General features: G+C 46.3%; 2 protein-coding genes across 12 annotated transcripts in view; one reads left to right on the plus strand and one right to left on the minus strand.

Annotated features, from left to right (window-relative positions):
• INTS9 (integrator complex subunit 9) overlaps positions 1–15,722 on the minus strand; it is a 61,692-nt gene extending 45,970 nt beyond the window's left edge. The window contains exons 1-5 of the mRNA XM_038131659.1: positions 15,640–15,722; positions 11,042–11,169; positions 6,730–6,790; positions 4,506–4,568; positions 738–877 (exon numbers count right to left, since the gene is read on the minus strand). Of these exons, the coding sequence (XP_037987587.1) occupies positions 738–877; positions 4,506–4,568; positions 6,730–6,790; positions 11,042–11,169; positions 15,640–15,648 (401 nt within the window). The 5' untranslated portion in view covers positions 15,649–15,722. The remainder of the gene's footprint in view (positions 1–737; positions 878–4,505; positions 4,569–6,729; positions 6,791–11,041; positions 11,170–15,639) is intronic.
• Positions 15,723–15,874: 152 nt separating this feature from the next.
• HMBOX1 (homeobox containing 1) overlaps positions 15,875–20,620 on the plus strand; it is a 106,416-nt gene continuing 101,670 nt past the window's right edge. For 3 of the 11 annotated variants that reach the window (XM_038131667.1, XM_038131672.1, XM_038131671.1), the window contains exon 1: positions 15,875–16,262. The gene's annotated coding sequence lies outside the window, so the exon portion shown is untranslated. The other 8 variants (XM_038131670.1, XM_038131665.1, XM_038131660.1 and 5 more) reach the window with 6 other exon arrangements.

The raw sequence follows: 20,620 nt of genomic DNA on the forward strand, positions 1-20,620 counted from the left end.
CGGCAAGTTTGATGACTGTTCTGGTTTTGACTGCACTGTCATGTCTTTTTCTACCTCAGTCTCCTATTTCTGCCATTTTTCTTAGTGTTTCTCTCTGGAGTTCAGAGCTCACATAGCTCAGCTGTCATTTGAGATGATGTCAGCTTGAATTCCTTTCTGTGGAGTGGAGGAAAGTGTGATTATATGGAATCATAAAATCCTAGAATGGTTTGGGTTGGAGGGGACCTTGAGGATCATTTAGTTCCAACACCTGCCATGGGCAGGGACACCTTCCACTAGACCTGGTTGATCCAAGCCCTGTCAAACCTGGCCTTGAACTATTCCAGGGATAGGGCAGCTACAGCTTCTGTGGGGAACAAGTCCAGTTTTCTGATTGGGAAGTCTCCTTTTGGTTAAGGGGAACAGGGAAGAGCAGGAGAGCTCTTTGATCCATGGTTTTTGAAGGTCTGAAGTTGCCTCTATGGCAATTACTGAGGTGTCTCAGCCCACTCAAACTCCACTGTCCCACATCTATGGCCTGGACTCAACACAAAGCACCTGCTGGAAATGTTGATGGTTCTGGAGGTTGGGAAACATGGAGTTAACACATTTGCAGCACTAAGGACTTGGCTGGTGTTCAGCTCCTGCCTGAAAGCCTCTTCGGAACATTAGACACCGCTCCTCTCCCCACATTGTCCTTTACACCTTCTCCTCAGCAGTGATGAAAGAGGAGCAGAGAATCCGAAGGGGCTTTTTACCTGCCAATTTGAACAGTGGGCTCGGTGGCATAAACTGTTCCAGTGAATCCTGTGTACTCTGTGATGTAGGGCAGTGCCATCATGCAGTGATAGTTGGAGATCAAGATTACATCCACTGTGGAGAGGTCAAGCAGTTCAGTCTGAAAGCAGAGCAGAGATAAGCAACTCTTGTAACCCTTCCATGCAGTTTAATAAATGGCAGAAAAACTCCTCCTATTTTTTTTAAACTTTATTGCAGGAATGTAACTGGTTTATAAAAGCATGTCTCAGCTGTGGCAAAGATTAATGTTGCCTTTAAATTAACAAGATTTATTTTAAAAGCCCTCTAAAATTATTGCATTCTCCAACCTGGAAAGGAAACCATATCCTGGGTTTTTCTGTCTTTCAGGTGATGAAATGGCTGCTGTGATGAGATCCATGACTATTTTACTTTTACCAAAGAATTTATGTATGCACCTCCTTAGGGAGGAGGAGCCACCAAAGTTTCTGCATCAGTGATTTAGGGTGTCTCATTTTGTTTATGCAGTACATCATACTGTACCCCAAGAAAGAGATGAATGAAGATTGTATTTATTCATATTCTTAAAAATAATCCTCATATTTTCCCGAAGTAAATGTTTGGCATCTTTCTCATTTACATTTTCTGCAGAAGGAGATGAAGCCCATTCACAGGATACAAAAAAATGGATGGGAGGGTCCAATTAGTTTTGATGTGACAGTTTAGACAAGAGTTCTGAGAGTGAAAGAAGATTTTTCACACATTGTTAAAAGAATTTTAATTAGAAATATTTACTGGTAATGCTATAACACAAATGGTATCAAGTCAGAAATTTACAAGATTACTGACCTCTAACTCAGTTATTATAGAGCAGCTAATGGAATTCAACACTCATCAAGCACATATTATCTGATTACAAGGCTTGGTCCAGCAATTTGAATAAAAAAGGCAAGAAAGTAGGTCACTCTGCTTTGCAGAGGGCTGACACAGTGCTCTGGTGACAAGCTGCTTAACTCCTCCTAAGCACTCATGGTTTCAATCCATGATCAGCAATGACCTCTGAGCTGAGAACAGGAGGTGAAACACCATCTTCAGCTCCATGACAGGGCACCTTTTATCTTCCTGGGCTTCCAGGCAGGAACACACTCCCTGCAAGGTATCAAAGGATCTGCTGATGCCTGCTCCTGCCAAAGCCTGCATTGTCCACACCTTCGTTTTCAGCTGTGTCCAGACTGTACAGGATCAGATTCTGGACTTGTTTGGGTGGAAGGCCCTTAAAGACCAACCTGTTCCACCCAGGGACACCCTCCACTATCCCAGGTTGCTCCAAGCCCTGTCCAGCCTGGCCTTGGACACTGCCAGAGATCCAGGGGCAGCCACAGCTTCTCTGGACAACCTGTGTCAGGACCTCCTCACCCTCACAGAGAACAATTCCTTCCCAATATCCCATCTATCCCTGCGTCCTGCCCCTCCATGCCTTGTCCCAAGTCCCTCTCCAGCTCTCCTGGAGTCCCTTTAGGCCCTGGAAGGGGCTCTGAGGTCTCCCTGGAGCCTTCTCTTCTCCAGGTGAACACCCCCAGATCTCAGTCTGGCACCAGAGCAGAGGGGCTCCAGCCCTGAGCTGAATCCCAGCCCAGGAGAGCCATCAGGAGGATACACACCAGCACTTTCCAACCTTAAGCATACCACATCTCAGCACCCTAGAAGCATTTTCTGATAGGATGAAAAGGGTGTCAAAACCAAAACAAAGTGAAATCTTCCCTGGGGCTTGCAGGAATCTCACTAAAGCGCTGTTGAGCTGAAGAGACTTAAAAATGTTTCTTGCGTGTGAAGTGAGAGAGCAGAAGGTTGCCAAGCAAAGAGAGGGCTGCACCCTGCACTCTGACATGTGTGAGAGTACTCTGCTGCTGAGACAGCCTCATCTCACCTTGTGGCTGCTGGATTAGACCCAAGTCTTGGCTTGCTTTGGCAACGGTGCTCTGGAAGCGATACAGAGATTCTCTGGCTAACTGCTTCTGCAGACAAGTTTCTTCAAAAGAAGTGGCATGGAAGGAGATAAAGTAAAAGCCTCTTTCACACAAGCTCCCTCTTAGCCCATGTTGCCAAACAGCAGCAACATTTCCACTCTGTTTGCAGCTGGCCATGATTCCTGAACCTCCTGCAGATAGGTGGGCTCAAGGTGTGAGCTGGGTGTCACAGCAGATCCCTTCCCAGTGTTCATGGAGGAGATGTGGCATCTGCTGGGAATTTTGGGAAACATCTGAGAGGCCATTTTTAAAGTTCCTGCAATGGTGATGCGCAGTTGGTTGCCATCTTCTTGTTGTAGGATGGGCTGTTGGGAAGCAGCTTCGTGCAGTGGTAACAGGAGTAAGATGAAGCAGTGACTGCCAGTCTGTCATATTTAGAGCTACACATGTGGGTATTTTCCAGACCAAAGTAACCAGAAAGTCTGGCTGAAGCACCCTAAACCCCAGCAGATAATTATTCCAAAGAGAATCCAGCACATAAACCCTGTCCTTCCCAAGATCTGGGCCATAATGGCACTTTCTAAAAGCACTTTCTGCTTCCCACATCCCTCAGTTTCACAGGACAGTAACCAAAAGGCTCACAAGAACCCAGAATTATTAGAGTTTTTTGTTGTGATTGGATTACGACAATTCCAGCTGAGTTGGAATGGTTGTAATCTGTTGGAAGCACTTGCCAAAACCAGTACCAGAGTTGCCAACTTGTTGGTCAGAATCAAGATGACAAGAGTGATGCCAGAGGTGAGTTCCATGAGATCCACACATGAGAACAATATTGCCAGAACCTCAGCAGGCTGACAGCAACCTTCCAGGAGTGTTTTGTGCTTCCTGTCTGCAAGGTCAGGCAGAAAGGAAAAAAGAATTCTGCCCAAAAGCAATTGTTTCTGTCTTTGAAAGACAGAGAAAACATCCCACCATGAAATGAAAGAAGTGATGTTATCACACTCTGAACACATTGAGGAAAGGGATACTATTCCCATGCTACTCTCCATCATTCATCCCCACCTCTCTCTGCTCAGCCTTTTATATCTTTATTTCTCCTACAGCACTCCCCATATCCACTGGGTGATTCCAAGTAATCCAAACATCTTCAATGGTCTTGCTTGCTTTTTCTAAATCCAGAAATTCCAGTAAAAACCAATTTGAGCAGCCACTTGCAGCCATGCCCGTGGATATGAAGGCCCTCAAAGAGGCTGTATAAGTTTTTTTTAACAAAAAAAAAGTGCTGCTGGCAGAAGCACAGCCCAGCAGAATCCAACCTAGCTTAACCACAGCTGGCTCCCCAGGGAGCTCCACTGGCATGTCCTGGATCTGTGGTTAGAGACAAGCAGCTTTCCTCACCTTCATGCAGTGCCCTCATCTAGATCAGCACATGGATCCTGTCAGTCAGCCCAGCTCAGTCTGATTGTCTTTGAAAAGCCACAAAAATGGACAGTTCAGTCTTATTCTTGTGTCAGATATATATGCTCAAGGAGACCTTCCATGTCTCCCAAAACCATGGTTGAAAACTCTCTTTCCAGTGTCATAGAGCCTGAAAGCACCTTAACACCACAGAGTTTTAGCAGTATTATTTACTGAGTATTAATAAATTAGCAGGAACCTGGTAATAATAATAATAATAATAATAATAATAATAATAATAATAATAATAATAATAATAATAATAATAATAATAATAATTTAACAGGTTTCTCCTGTGTGATTGAATAGAGTCAGACTTTTCAGTAAGGCTTTGAACAAACTCACCTCTGGCAAGCAGAACTCAGGCACAGAATCTACAAACACGTGGCCAGAGCACTCCTTCAGCTCCTGTAAAAAATTCACACCAACAGAGGAGACACAAAAATACAACACAGTGTTATCCAAGGCAGCACAGTTTGGATTTTCCAGAGACTTTCTTTATCACAGGTGATTTCCAGCCCCTTACTAGAGGACATTTATCCCCCTTCTAGACATGATTTGGTGCAGGCAGATCTGCTGAAACTGCTTTCATGCCAGATGAGGCTGCTTGGTACCTGAAGGGATCAAATCCTCCTTGGGAAGGACAGAGAGAGCACTCTGGTAGGTAAAGAAAGAGCCCTGGTAATGACCAGCAAGGGAAGTTTGGAATTGGTTCCAAATAACATCCAACCTCTTCTGTCTTGCTAGAACCTAAATACAATTTATATACCCTGTCTCAGAGTATTTGATGAAACAACTTTTGGGGATCTAATCTCCACATGGCACGTTTTGTTTAACTCTAGCCCCTATTTTCTTCCTCTTTTTCAAGGCTGATATCAAAAACTTTTGTCACATGAGAAGTCATGTTCTTCAGGGTGGAACAAAAATATTCCCAACTTTACTCATAGCACAACTCACAGGCTCCCTGCCACCCACCCTGCCTTCTCTCCTGTCCCAAAGAAAGTGGTCTCAGCCAGCTTCAGACTGACAGAAATAAAGATTGAATCCAATTCTTAATAATTACAGTGCACCTGCCAACTAATAAGGAATGAGCAATTACATCTAGTGGCAGAAGTCTCCTAACCTCATCTCAAGGGAGTGCAAAATGATTAAAAGTAGATCACAGCACATTTCAATGCCTCTCCAGGACTGAAGTTTTAAAACTGAGTGCTGTAACAGGAATGTCCACCTCAAATGATAAAACACCCCCCTTTGACTCCTTCCCTTGGCTTTTTCCAGCATGGGTCAAAGAATTTACCATTCCAAGCACTTACAGTGGTCAAGGGGAAGTTAAGAGATGCTGCCTTTTGAATTTTTAACACTATTTCCACTGCCACTCTGTGAATTTGGAGGTTTCTCCTGAGCACACACTGCAGCAGCAGCATCCCAGAAATTTAAATATATTCCAAATAAAATTACAGTGACAGTCTGTCCATTCTTTGGAGCCCAAAGCTCGGGCTCAGGAGACACAAATTCCAGGGAATTCAAACTGAGCAGCTCCATTTCTGCCCCTGAGCCTCTGCAGCCCTGCAACTGTCAGTTAGCAAGTGCTCTGAATAGAGCTGTTACTATTTTACCAACAGAAATGCTGCCTGCACAGTTTCTTTTGTCTCCAATAAGAAGAAAAATCGGGTCTTTAATCTATGATCTTCAGCTCCCTTGTCTGGAAAAATCAGATCAATCCATTTTGTCCACCTCAAAGTACCCTACAAAAGCAACTATTATCACTGTTTGCTTTAATGTTCCCATAGTCAGAGAACAGTCTATTAAGCATTTTCTCCACTGGTACCTATTGCTGCCCACATTTGAAATGTATCTGCCTATTTTACTAACATCTGACATATTTTTGTGTTCATTGTTCCCCTATGGCAGATCAAGCTGGCCGCTGCAGTGCCAAGTTTTGGTTGAAGCCTTAGATAAATTCTGCCTCCAAAACTGCTGCAATGAAAAGAGGGGGAAAAAAGAGCAATTCTGTGTCTCTCATGCTGCTGAGGAAGTTCTGTGCCTTAGAATCAGGAGGCTGGAGATAATATCCTCCCTGCTACGTCCAGCAGCAGAACACATGTTGATTTCAGAGGCCAAAGCCACGCTTTTCCTCTCTGTGAGACCTCCCATAGGCAAACCATTGCCTTTCTCATAGTTCTGCCTGAAAAAGGGTATGAAACCAACCTCATTTATAGGCATGCTCTGAAGCCTCAGTGTCAGAAAAGTGAGACTGTGGAATAAAAGGCACTCTAAGAAGGCAAAGCACTATTATTTATGGAGCTTCATGAAATACAAAAATATTCACACTGACGATTTCTGCATTTTAAGCAGATTTTTTATAATCTAGGCTACCTCTGAAGCCTGAGAGTTGCTATTAGCATTTTGTTTCAAAACGTTCTGCTCTGCAAGGACATCCTGGCTGGTAGAGGTACACAGAGAAACCTTTGGGATGAGTCAGCGTGGAACGCTGCTCCTGCAGCACCAGCTCTCAACCTGTCAGGTGGCTTTTTGCATGGCAAGAAAATTCCAAGCATCACTCCAGTACCTTGTCCAGAAACATGCTTCCATCTTTCAAAACCCAACCGGGAAGTTTAGACAGCCTGGGGCTGTGGAAAGAAAGAAGAAAAATTATTTCAATATGAACTGAGTTATTATCAGTGGCTAAGCACAGACCTTCTACTTGGTGTCATACAGGCAGAGAACACCATTCCTGTCTCAGAGAAGTAACAGTCCCAATAAAACAGACAGACAGTTTCACTGTGGTTAAGTGTTCACCAAAATGACTTTTACAAATCATGATTATGACACTTATAAGTAAAAATAAATCAGAGGACAAGGCACGCAGGGAGTTTGTAGTCATTTATGGTGAGGATTTTAAAAAGGCTCAGTGCTGCTGAGTTCCCTGTGGTGAAAGTGGATGAATAAACAGAAGTTAGGGCAGCAACAAACTCTGTGCTCGAAACATCACAAAAGCACCATAAAACTGTTCTGGGACAGGGAACAACAGACAAATATTCCCATCAGCAGTGGCAGGGAAAGACTGATGCTCTGGACTAAGTCATTTATAGACACAGGTTGGGATTTTATATCCACATAAACCACGGTTTTGTGCCTGGGTGTCACCCTGAAGACCCACACCAACAGCTGTACAAGACACAGGGGCAAGGAGGCTTAGAACTGCACGTTCTAAGCAACAGCAGAGCCCATTTTTCATTGTTTCAAATGCTAAAAAAAGAATTTAAAGGTAGACATTGTAATTCTGAGTTTACAGCAGTAATGGCTGCAGCATTTCTTGCTACCATAACTGAGAGACTTATTGATATTTCACAGTGACATCTGATTTTTGTATGAGCCTACAACTTAGTTCTAAAAAACACTCTCTGCCCAGACTGAAGTTTATTTACACAAATTAAAAAAACCTATTGAGTAAACAAGAGAATTGAACCCACCTGAAACCAAACTCTGCAACAACTTCAGATTTGGACACAGAACTTGGTTGCAATGCACTTTGCAAGCGCTGTGCACTAAGCTCTACAGACAGGCATATTTATATCCTAAAAGCACTTTCAAATTCAACATCTTGAAAATAGGAAGTGATTCAAGGGCTCGGAGGAATGCTGTGTTCAGACTAACAACAATATAAAAGAACAAATTCTGACACCCCAGTAAGTCACAAGGAAGGAAAAAGGGGAAATCCATGAGTCAAGGAGTGAAGACAGAAGGTGAGAGGTGAGAGCAGAAGGATCTGTCACGGAGGAGCTGTGCCAGAAGAAGGGCAATTCCCCTCTGAGGATAAAGAGCAAGGCTGAAGAAGTCTGATGATAGAAAAGATGAAGTGACTAAACGTGCTGCCCAGTGGATTGCTCAGAAGCACAACTTAGGAGCAGTAATTTGGAGACTGAGGGGGCTGAGTAGAACTGGTGCAGTGAGTCTAAAAGAGTTACAGAAAAAGCAAGAACAAACCACTCTGATATGCAACAACTCTGACAGATACAGGAGGATAGGACAGGAACCTTGGCTTGGGAAGGGCCACCAGGAGGGCTGCAGTCCAATGTCTCAACACCAGCACAAGGTCAGGTCAGTGCCTTGTGCCTTACAAATCCCTGGATCCATCTCTGGTTTCAGCAGCACGAGGCAGAGCAGAATGAACTCTACTTGTTCTACTCCCCATAATTTAACCGAGCAAAAGGCTTGCTTTATTCATGATGAAAGAGCATTAAACTTGTACTAAACTGGCATCCACTGAGGAGTGAAGAGTCAGGGGAGGCAAAATGAGCAGGAGTGTCTTGTGTGTGGCTGAAAGCAGAACAAGCAACACAGGACAGAAAGGACTCTTTACCTTGAAGCCAAGAAGCAACACAGCTCCTCCTGACATCATTTTGACATTGTAATAGAGTGATTGATTAATCCAAAATAGCTGGAACTGTCCCATAAATAATGTGAGCAAGTGTGTCATGGCTAGACAGGAAAGGTTAAGAGCTTGCCACATGTTCATTTTACCATTTTGCATTTGACTTTGGTACAGGGGAGAAAACTCCAGTTGACAAACCTCCTTCAAAGTACAGGAGCATAAAGAGCTGGGCAGCTGCAGGTGCTCTGCACATGCACCATGGGCTGGTGAGAACAGGGAATGCCATTTCCAGGGGCAAGGGGGAATCTAAATACCTTTGCACTGGCATTTCTTTGAAGAGCAAAGAACTCTAAAAAAATGCCCAGTCTCTTTAATGCCACAAACACTGCAGCACTTTCCTCTCTTATAGATTAGAGCACAGGCTCTCAAAATATTTGCTCAAGGAGAGTCCCGTGCCAGGTATGACACAGGATTGAGCTGTGTAGCAAAGATCCTCTGTAATATCACACATTTGGGCAGCTTTGCAGACCACTGAGAGATGTGCAGGATCCAAGGGGTTCATAGATCCTGCTGGAATCTCTGGCTAAAGACAGCAGAGAGAAGCATGGCTGCTCTCAGGTTAAGGTGTCACTCACGTCCACCTCCAACAAGCACACCTGGTTCTGAGAGGATACAGCTGGACAGAACACCAGATCTGACAGAGCTGTGTTCAAATCCCTCAGGCAGTCAGTCCTTCCTGTCACCTTACCAGGCATCTGATGACAATGTCAGCTCTCTGTCACCCCATGCTATGTTGATAACACACATTTGAATTTCAGAGGTGTTTGGACATCGTGGAAATGGACTCCTAATCTCGAATGGTACAACTATGAGTACTACAGAGATAAGGACTTTGCAGTGGCAGCCACATTCCTCCTCACATTTCTGACTTATTTCCACAACTCTCTGTGGGACACCTGGTTTGCAGAGGAGATCAATTACTTGCCCAAGTCCATGTGCTCAGGCCAATCCTTGCTCTAAGGGGTGCTCACTCACCTCACCGACAAGATTGATTGGATTTAAATCCAAATGTTTGCTCCGATTCCACTGGGCCATCAGGGGTCAAATCTGACATCCTCTCTTATTGAGTTTAAGTCATTTTAGTGCCGACATTCTGGAGGTGCTTGGGGAATTCCAGGTTGTGACCTGCAATTTGGCTGTTCATTCCCAGGGTCTGCTATCAGCAGACAAAGCTGCCACATCCCAGGGGAAAGCTGATTCCTGCTGCTCTAAAGAACCTCTTAAGCCTTTGTTCAATCACCTCATTTTGCTACTTCTTCCTCTCTCAATTTCCTTTTTTTTTTGGGGGGGGTGGGGGTGGGAGAAAGCAAATGCAAGGCAATTCTGTTTGTACCTGGATTTCCAAAATTTGCTGGCTCTTTTCAAAATCTATTACTGCACCACTTGGTGCAGTCAGCAGTTGCACTGTGGAATGGGACAAAAATTGACTTTCACACTGATCCCTCTGAGGGCATCTGTTGCCTCTCCACAGCAGATCCTGAACTCCACGTTCTTGCAGAACAATGCCCACATTCTCTATTCCTTTCCTCTACTTTCCAAAAAATAACAAATCATAGGAAGTGCTGGACAAACTGCTTTAACCTCACTAGGTCACTTAGGAAACTCCCTTTTCCAATCATATTTCCCCCCTCTCAATCAAGCCTTCCCTGAACCCAGAATGTTCCTCACTTATTTCCTTGTGGATCAAAGTTACTGAACGGCTTTTGAGAAAACTCCTACTCCTCCCCATCACTGAGAGTGACTCATTCCCACCTTTCCAACTGCTAATTTTTGTCATTTATTCCATTTACACAAAACATGCCAACCTAACTTACTACCCAAATTAGTCTAAAAACCTGGGGAAATACAACTTTGCAGCAGGGCATAGAAAGGAGATCTCAGGATTCTGTTCTAGACTCTATTTTTGTTTCTCTGCTGTTCCAATCCCATGCCCAGCTGCACTGCCCTTTTATTTATTTAACTTTTAAAAGGGAACAATTATGCCAGGCAGGCAACTAACAAGGGCTGCTAAATGCTATTTTTCTTTGCATTAGTCCGTGCTCTGAAGAACAGCCTGAGAAGATGGTGGTTAAACAGGACTTGCTGGGCTCCACGCACTCCATCTCAGTTACCCATTTATCTCATCTTGCATGAAGAAGCCAGAAAGATGACAGATATGTGACCTCACTTGTGCTGAGCAGTTGCAGCAATACTTTACTGAAGCTTAGAATAAATTATTCTAGAAAAACCAATCAATAAATCCATAAAATGTCTTCCGTCTACTGAGCCAAAGGACGTTATTTTGATAAAGAGAATTTTTAAGTGAACAAAGTCTATTTATGATATCAGATGATGCTGTTCATTTGTACCCATCCCCTCCCTCCTTCCTATACACCATTTCAGGCACAGCACTCCAACTGCAACCCAAGAAGATGCAGACTAAGTGCTGACAGGCCACAGAACTCACCTCTGGACCAGAGGCAGGGGGAGGAAATTGAGGGTAGATGTCATATCCAGCCCACAGTCCAGCATGATGGTGGTGGATTTGAACTTGAGCACGTTGCATGGCAAGGTGGGATGTCCCGACAGGCAGTACTGGAAGAAGAATGAGGAGGAGTTACTCAGCACCTTTCAGAACATGACCCTTCCCCCGTGTGCTGGGCACTGGTGAAGCCACATCTTGAATCCTGTGTCCAGCTCTGGGTCCCTCACTGCGAGGACATTGAGAGGCTGGAGCGTGTCCAGAGAAGGGAATGGAGCTGGGGAAGGGTCTGGAGCACCAGGAACAACTGAGGGAGCCGGGAAAGGGGCTCAGCCTGGAGAAAAGGAGGCTCAGGGGGGACCTTGTGTCTCAGCACAACTCCTTGACAGGTGGGGACAGCTGGGAGGGTCAGGCTCTGCTGCCAGGGAACAGGGACAGGAGGAGAGGGAACGGCCTCAAATTGTGCCAGGGGAGGTTCAAGTTAGACACAGGGAAGAATTTCTTCATGGAAAGGGTGGACAGGCAGTGGGAGGGGCTGCCCAGGGAGGTTTGGAGTCCTCATCCCTGCAGGTGTCCAAGGAATGACTGGATGCAGCAGAGACAAGGTGGAGTCTGTCACAGATTGGACTCTTATCATGGAGGTCTTTTTCAACCTCAGTGATTCTGTGCACGGAGTTCACAAACTGCCTTTCCCCTCCTTGTTTTTAAACACAGTTCCTTACACACCAAAATAAAACATGATTTCCCGTGAATCTGTGTCTCACAGCAGTGTGTGTGTTCCCTGAGATTTCCCCATGTCAGGGTATTAAGGGGCAGATTTTCTTCAGCCAGTTTTTCTGATCCCAGGGGTTGAGCAAAGCTCTTCTCTCTGATTTAGGAGACGTGCAGAGTATCTTTTTTTTCTTGCAATCACCTATTTCCCCCCAAAACCCCAGGAAATCTGCTTTCTTCCAAACTCAGCTCTCTTGACAAAACTTGGCTAGAAAATTTGAAAAGGACTCGAGGTGGCAGAGAAGCCCTGTAGGAACGCAAGTTTTTATTTTGCTAAGAAACCTGCCCCAACAACCCCTGCACAGGTGCAGCAGCTCTGGGGCAAGTTCTCACCTGCTTTTTGTCTTGCTAAACACAAACAGGAAGCAGGAGGGAGCGGGCAACCCCACCTGAATGGAAGGGTTTGTGTATCCAAATCCCAAAGGCTTTGCAAGCTTAATGAGCCGGTGAGCAGGTGACGCAGGGGGCACTTGAGCATCGTTGAGATGCAGCCACCTCCTGTCTGGAGTGACAAACATTTAACCAGGCGCGGGAGCTTCGAGGGAGAGCAGAACAGAAAGGTCGGCTTTAAAAGGTGGGATTAGAGACAAAGGTCTGAGCAGAGCGTGCCCACCTCTGCGGGAGGGTTCCTCCGCTCCGAGGAGGGATTTTTGCATCTCCTCTCTCCCAACTTTGGGCATCTGGCAGGACCAGCCACGCTCAGGTGGTCAAATTGGAGCTTTTAAATTCAAGTTTTTGTCAACGGAGATGAAAAATACCACTTGTTTGGCCGTGCACTGCACTAAAAACAGACTCGGTCTTTTTCGAAGTCATTTATCCCTTAAGCTTGTGTTCTATACTCCCCTCTACCAAGTGGAACAAAGGGAGATGAATAATTTCCTTTTCTACCTCTGCTCACACAACACAGGACTGCAACTGTCTGGATTAAGAGCCCTCAAGAAGTCTATTTACATACATTCCTCAAAAACCTGCTTTAAAGTATATTTAAATAGTAAAACCAACTAAGCCCCAAATATTAAATTTAAAATATCACAGAGAGTTTTGTTTTAAATTCACAAAGCCTTAATTATTAAGGAGTTACATCACATTTTGTCTTTCTTTTAGTAAAGTTTAAAAAAATACGTAAAGCCAAGCTGGTGAAGGAGTGAGGCATTCACTTGGTTTATTCACAAATGTAACACTCTCATGTGAAATTAAGTTCTCACCAGACCAGAACTTCGACAAATGAAGCTATAAATTGAAGTAAATAGAAAGAAATGAAGGGAAAAATAAGTTCTATTTTTGTAGTTTTTAAACTATTGGTAATTTAAAAAGGCAATGAAATATCACCACTTTTATCAGCAAAATATTTTCTTGCCTTTTTTGGTAATCGTGAGTAGTATCACGACCCTGACATCTATGACCTAAATGGAAAATCTTCCTTTTTTTCCTTCTTTAAAAGCACTAAAATCATCTCTGTGGCTGTCATGCTGAGGTAAATGGATTCCCAGGAGTCGATGGATTCTTTCTACCAGATTCAAACAAAGTGTCAGAAAAATAAAAAAAGGCAATTTGTAGTTTCTATACAGCTGTTTGCACTGGTGACATTGCTGGGCCTGCACCTCTGCTAGAATTTTGGATTAGGAATCCAGGAACAGAGGCATTCACACTATGTGTGTCTCTATACACATTATAAACGTGATCATTTTCACACAGTTTATACTTGTTACTGTTTAAAGCACATCCAGAGCTTTCCCTCATGTTCCTGACTGGACTAAAATGCAAGTTTTTTACTCCTAGATTTGCTTGCTTCCAGCTTGATTCCCTTACGGCTTAAAGGCTGGTGCAGCCAACACACAAAGGTGCCTCATCTCCTAACTCCCAAAGTCATGTAAAAAATGACACAAAACACACAAAAGGCGTAAATATGCTCAGCTCACAGCTTTCCTGGCAGGACTTGCAAATTGGATGAAAGTTTGGCAGTGGGGCACAAAAGGCCCAAGTTGAGGGGCTGATTCCAGATGCTCAGGGCCCGGGAGAGGCGGGTTCTCCACAGACATCCCATTCCACGAGCATCTCATGGAGGGCACAGTGACAGAGGAGAGAGATGGTGGCCCAAACTTGCACCTCCAAAACATTCAGAGTTGTGCAGGTTAAAGGCAGAGCTCGGAATTCCAAGTGAAGCCAAGAAATCCTGCAGTGCATTCCTCCAGAATTAGTATCACATGCCAGCTTAAAATCTGGGGGGAAATGAGCACTGAGGCTCGCCTGAGTCAAAGCACATTTGAGATGTGGGACTCTGAGGTTTTCACTGGATTCTGAATCAGACCTGGAGTTAGAATCCCAGAATGGTTTGGGTTGGAAGGGACCTTGTAGCTCATCTTATCCCAACCCCTCTGTCATGGACAGGGAACATTCCACTAATACCTCACCTCTGCCCTCTTCTTCCAAATCCAACCCAAATCTATGAGAAAAGAGGATAAAAGGCATCTGACTCCTCACAACTCCAAATTGAGACACATCTCCAGAAAAATATAAGGTGAAGAATCTCATAATTCTTAGCACCTGAATTTAAAAACAGGTCTAAAAATGCTCCAATACAGACTCCAGACAGTTTGTATTTCCCCTCTCTACCCCTTCCCTCTCTCTGTCCCTACACAAGACTCTAAACATTAAAAGAGCTCTGCATTTCCACTGGGGTCTTTAAAGAAAGATTTTCCAGTTTGCTTTTCCCCGCTGAATTCTATCAGCCTCTACAATCACACCCAGAAGTGCTTGACTTTGCAGTGTTTGTCCCACTGGAAACATTCATCCCTGCACAGATCCTTATCACAGAGGTAAGATTAAGCAGGATCAAGCTCCTTGACCACCTGCCTCTGGAATTAATGGTACACACTTCCATGGAGAGTAGTTTCCTAAAAGTCTTAAAGTCTTCCTAAGAGTCTTAAAACAGCACATTTATTTCTACGAAGCTTTGTTATAACACACTGCTCAGTCTCAAAACCAAGAGACAATCTTAAATTGAACAATAGTGTCACTTCAGAGTAAAGAAATCAAATATTATGCTCAGGTATGTTGAAAACTGCTTGGGTTTTCACCTCCTGACCAAGTACAGCACATTATGTGAAACAAATTCTTCCTGGAAAACAAAGCGGCTCCTGAATCCAAGGTCTCTAAGAAAGTTAAACAGTTCAAGAGAAGAGACCAATATCACCAAAACCCCTGTTAGAAGCAAGGTGCACCCTTGGCAAAGCTGTTCCAGGCTGATTTTTTTAATTATTATTTTTTAATATCATCTCCCTGTATTATCACACTGTAGATGGAAAACGTCTTTGTCACAGACCAGGGGCATTTATTCACGTTCCTCGCAGAGTCCAGCCAGAAGCAGCAGAAGCCACACGTGCAGGGGGACAGCTCCACGCCAGACTCATGTTTAAGGCCAGGAAGGCTGAGAAACATTTTCTCCTCCTGCTCCAGAATCCTACTAAGATCTCGTCCCATCCAAGACCTCAAAGCCGGGTAACCGCCCCCCCCCTTACCCTCCCCACTCAGGGCCGACCCCCGCCTTCCCCCACACCTCAGCGCCGACCCCCGCCGCTCCCCCAGCCCCTCCCCACCCCACTATCACCCCCTTATCCCTCAGTCCCCCCCCAACTCCCTCAGCATCTCCTCCGCCCCTTTTCCCTCAGGCCCCCCACCAGCGCCTCAGTTTCCCCTCACGCCCGGCGAGGCTGAGACTGCGCAGCCCGGAGGCGACCCCGGGAGTCCTCCCACCGCCGGGGGAAGGCCCAGTCCCCTTCCCGCCCTCATGGCCGCCCGCCCCGGGCACTCACCAGCTTCATCGCGTCCCCCGGTTCTATTTACCGGGACAATCCTGCCCCCCTTCCTGCCCGCCCCGCCGCGCCCCGGGGCATCATGGGCGTTGTAGTCCCGCCTCCCCTCCGCCCTAGATAACGTCATGGCCGCCCGACGCATGCCGGGAGTTGTAGTCCGCCCCGAGCGCAGCCCCGCCGCCCCATTGGCGCGCCGCGCGCCCGCGGCACGCAGGGAGTTGTAGTCCAGGCGCCGCGGGTCTCCCCGTCACCCTGGGGAGGGGGGAACTACAAGTCCCAGGGTCTCACAGCTGCAGCAGGTGGGGGCTCGGATGTTGATATCAACATGGCGCTTGTCAGACAGACAAAGACAGTCGGTCTGGTGTGATTGAGCCAAAAAAAAAAAACCCAAAAAAAAAGAGAGGGAGCGGGCGAGGAGGAGGGAGCGGCAGGAGGAGCGCCGGGCGGGGAGGGGGCTGTGTCCTCGGGGGGCGTGGGGGGGCTGAGGGATTTCCTCCCCCCTATTGTTCTCGTCCCTCCGCGCCCCCCGGTAATCTCCCCTCAATCTGGGGCGGGGGCGGGCGGGGGGACCCCCCCAGTCCCGCCGGTCCATGGTGAGGCGGAGGCGCCGGCAGCACCCAGAGGTGAGTGTCGAGGGGGAATACGGGGGGGGAGCGGCGGCGGCGAGGGGAGGGGGCGGGCGGGTGGGTGGGCTGGAGGGAGGGAGGGCAGCGGGAAGGGGTCCCCCCTCCGTCGGCACCGCCGGGAGTCGCGGCGAGCCGGAGAGCGGGATGTGCGTGAGGGGGGCAGCCGGGGGCGGGCAAGGGTGGGAAGGGGCAGCCCCTCAGCACGGGCGGCAGAGTTGGAGCCGCGGCTTTGGGGGGCTCCACGGGTGCCCCGGATCGGGGGAGGAGGAGGAGGAAGGTGTCCCCGGGAGGCTGCAGCGGGAGGGCAGGGCACCTTTGGGGTTCGCTGTTCCTGCCATTTGTATATTTTTTCTGATTCCTCTCGTCTCCCGGGTGTGGGGCACGGAGTGGCGGCCGCGGAGCCCCCTCAGCCTGGGTGGGTGCTGCGGTTTGGGGGTGTTGGGGTGTTGTTCGCCGCGGAGTTTTGGGGTGGGCTGGTGCGACCCCCGGCGCTGCCTGTCCCGGGGACCCCCGGCGACGGCAGGGGAAGTAGGGAGGCTCCAACCTGCGGGGATGGAGCCGGGCACGGAGCCCCCTCGCTCTGCCGGGGAGCTCTACCCTGTGCGAGGGCTCCGGGGGCTCCTTTTCGGCAGCTTTGTGCCGCTGGAGGTCGGGGAACGGCGCTCGGGGGTGCCCCAAACCCCGCCGGCTCCCAGATCTCTCCGGCAGCTCCCGGGGCTTCGGGAGGTTTTCGGGGAGGGCAAAGGCGTGAAACCCCCGAAGGGTGTGCTGGAGAGTTTAACGTGGGAACGGGTGGGGGAGGAGGAGGACCCGGAGGGAAGTCATTCCCAAAATGTGCGAGGAGAACTTGGGTGGGGTGTCAGACGCTTGTTTGTTTTTGTACTTCTTGGGAAGAGGTGGAGAACGGGGGTGGCGGGTGAATGCTTTTTGTGTCCCGTGTCCGGGATGGTTTTGGGTCAGAACGGTTTGACCGCAGGAGCGGTCGGGGGAAGCGGCCGGGGATTCTGCTGGAGTGTTTGGCTCAGCTTCGGGGTTCAAACAAAACAAGATGCGAGTGTGTTTAGGTGCAGAATACACATCCCAGCCAGACCCCGCCGAGTTCCTCGTGTTGTCTGATGGGTTCTTTCCTTTCTTTCTTTTTTTTTTTTTTCTTTTTTTTTTTCCCTAGTTGGTGGAGTGTCTCTTGGTATGTTTGCGGAGCACTTCTTCGGAAGCATTTTGTTCTTTGCGATAGGTCTGGAAAAGCCTCGGTTGGACGTGCTGTTTTTTTCCCTAGTTCTTTCGTGTTAGGGACAAAAAAAAAAAAAAAAAAAGCTGTTTTGGGGGGTGGGGAAGGAAGAAGGAAGAGGAAATGAAGGTTTAAGCATGTTCGTGGAGTCGAGTCTGTCTCAGTCTGTTCAGGTAACACTGGGAGCCTGATTCAGTGGCTTTTAAGTACAAAACGTTTATGAAGAAAAAACTGGGGAGATTTAAACTTTGTAGGGAGGAAAGTGTTAAAGTGATGGCCAGGGAACGTGGATCTGGGAGACGCTACCTACGTCCCCGTGCTTCAAACTAATGGGGATGGAGGGAAGGAAAAAAAAAGAAAACACTGGGGAAAAATATCCCTACAATTTGCATGAATGATGCCATGTAAAATACCGGAGCGAGGAATTGTGCTCTGCAGACGATTTGTGGGCTGGAGAAAGCCTGAAGTGCCTGCTCGGGTCCCGTGATATGACTCGCTCATTTCTGCAGGGCTCATCAGGTACAGGCTCTGCTTCCTTCCTGGGATGGTGCAGCTGGCATTTGATTTCCTCCATGGATGGGAGAGGAGGAGTCCTGTGCAGTTTTTTTCCCCGAGATGATTGCATTTTCTTTGGCCTTGCTGTACCCTGCCTCATTAGTAGGAACTGCATCTATACTTATTTACCATTATACCGTGTCCCTTGGGAAGCGGGGTGTAGTTTGGAGTAGGTATATATGGATTTATCACTCCTAACATTTTTTTTCCTCCCATCATGCTAAGACTAAATCCGTCAACAGCAGAGAACAAACTTAATTTATTTCTGTGTTTTGCATCTCCCTTTTTACCATTTCTCTTCCAAATTGCTAAGAAAGCATCTCTGAGATGGAGAGAGGGGAGAAGGAAGAAAGGGATGGAAAACGTTGTCTGTGCAGGGCTGCATTTGTTATCTGCATGTCTGGGGAACACCGGTCTGGGGAAGGGCAGGGCTGGTTTCTCTATGTGAAAACTGGGGTTTGGGAGTGTTCTTTTTCCCTTATGTGAAGATTATTCTTTAGCCCTGCGAGGGCCACAACTTTTTCTGTCTGGTTGACAGAATTACCCGAGGATCCTGGGCAGGAGGCTGGGAACAAGGAACTTGTGTTTCACTCCGTGCTGCCTGTTCTTCCTCCCCTCGTTCCCTTAGCACCAGTGCAAGCACCCGAACAGGCATCAGCATTTTTACTCCTGTGTCATCCCACTGTTCCGAGCAGGTCTAGACGACATTGTGGTATGCAGGCTGCCAGCTGGGTTACAGGAATGCTACCCTAGGTGAAACGGCAGGATTTTTAAGGAGGGGTAAGGAAATCTGGGAGAAAATCCTGAGTGAATGAGGCCTGGTTTTCTCTAGAACTGCTTCACTGAGCGGAGTCAAGCAACTCCTTGGGTTTATTGACCTTTGTGGACAACGTGCATCTCTCTAGCACTGGGATTCTGGTAATTCCATGGAATCTGTAGCTGCTGTCAGCTGCAGGGAGCTTTTTTTAAGGCAGTTTCTGTGTGGGTCTTACTGATCTCTTACAAAGGGATATTAAAAGTTGATAGCTATGCAGTGTTTTGAAAACTAAATTATTATGAAGTGTTTACTTTATAGTGATAATCCATAGGTTCATGGGAGTGTTTGGTATGGTTTTTTTTTATTGCTGTCTGGATTTGGGAAAAGAGTGGGGCTCTGACATTCCTTTTTAAGACTAATTACTTTTTAATAAAATGCATTTTTATTAAGCATGACTGTCAAGAATTGTTCTGTTGTTAGCAGAACAACAATAATTGTTCTGTTAGTCTTTTTGGACTGCTCTTTTTGTGTTGTGTGTTAGTGGGGCAGGGGTGAAATTTGGGTCTTTGGGTGGAGAATTGGCAGTTTCAATGATACTGAACCATGAGAAAGGAGGAAGCTGTACTGTTCCTTATACCAAGGGATCTGGGAAGGTGTTTGGTTGCATATGTTAGAAAGCAAATGAATTTTCGGGGAACAACAGCATATTTTAATCTAAAGAAAGCAGCTTGTACTTCACAGTGATTTCTGTGCAGAGCTTTTAAGGACATTACAGAATGACAGGGTACAGTATTGGCATTCGTAGCAAATCTTTTTCATCTGCAAAGTTTTAGAATTTGAAATCAAAATACTGTCAGCTTAAGAATCCTATTGCAAAAAAACCAGATGTCTTTGTTCCTCCTGTCGATAACTTCATGCAGCTTTGATTCTAAAGTCCCCAAAGTTTATTTCACGTTATGCTGATTTTAACAGAGCGGGGATTGGATTCTGCATGCATGTCCTCGTGGGATTGAGCTTTAATTATACCTATGCTGATAATATGATCTTGTGGGTTATCAATGCAGTGAGACCAATACTGTGATTACCGCAGGATTTTTAGGACATAATAAGGAGAATTAGATTTTTTTTTTTTTTTGAGGAGGGTTGTCGGTGTAACTCATAACCCTAAAGCTGGTTTAATTTGTAAGATTAGTAATAAACTGTATTTTAGCATTCATGTATTGACTAAAGCTCCTTTCTGACTCCTGTTAAATTAGGATGGCTGGGTTGCAAAGTGTATTAAGAGTTTGTATCTCAACACTCAGTCATGCAAACGGGTTGTGTGGTAGCTGTGAATGCAATTCCCAGGGTTAATGCTAAAGATAAGTGTTTTGACAAATGCTTTTAATTTGGGGAACAATACAAGCAAGAATGACAGGATATGAAAAAAAGTGCTATTTTTCGTCTCGCAGGTGGCAAACAAAGGTGTAGAGGGATCAACTTGCCCAGGTTCCTACAGGGAGTCTGCAGCAGAACTCGCAATCAGTCTGTGATCTCAAGGGTTTGTCAGGGCTTTAATCAGTTTTTCTTCCTCCCCTCATTAATTGGCTAGCTTTGACATTTTGAAAATAACATCTAGAGATTATTTCTCTTTTCTCCAGTTTCAAACTTTATCGCCTGAAGTTTTTTTTTGCTTTTTTTTTTCATTTTTAGTCAAGCCTTGAAAACACAAGGTTGGAAAACTTGATTTGAGCAGCACCTCCCTGACATATGATACTATCTCCAAACAGCCCCTGACAAGTGAACCCTCTCATTGAAATCATGTGAGGAATTTTA

The sequence above is a fragment of the Motacilla alba genome, chromosome 3 (assembly GCF_015832195.1).
Source record: "Motacilla alba alba isolate MOTALB_02 chromosome 3, Motacilla_alba_V1.0_pri, whole genome shotgun sequence".
Classification (NCBI taxonomy): domain Eukaryota; kingdom Metazoa; phylum Chordata; class Aves; order Passeriformes; family Motacillidae; genus Motacilla; species Motacilla alba.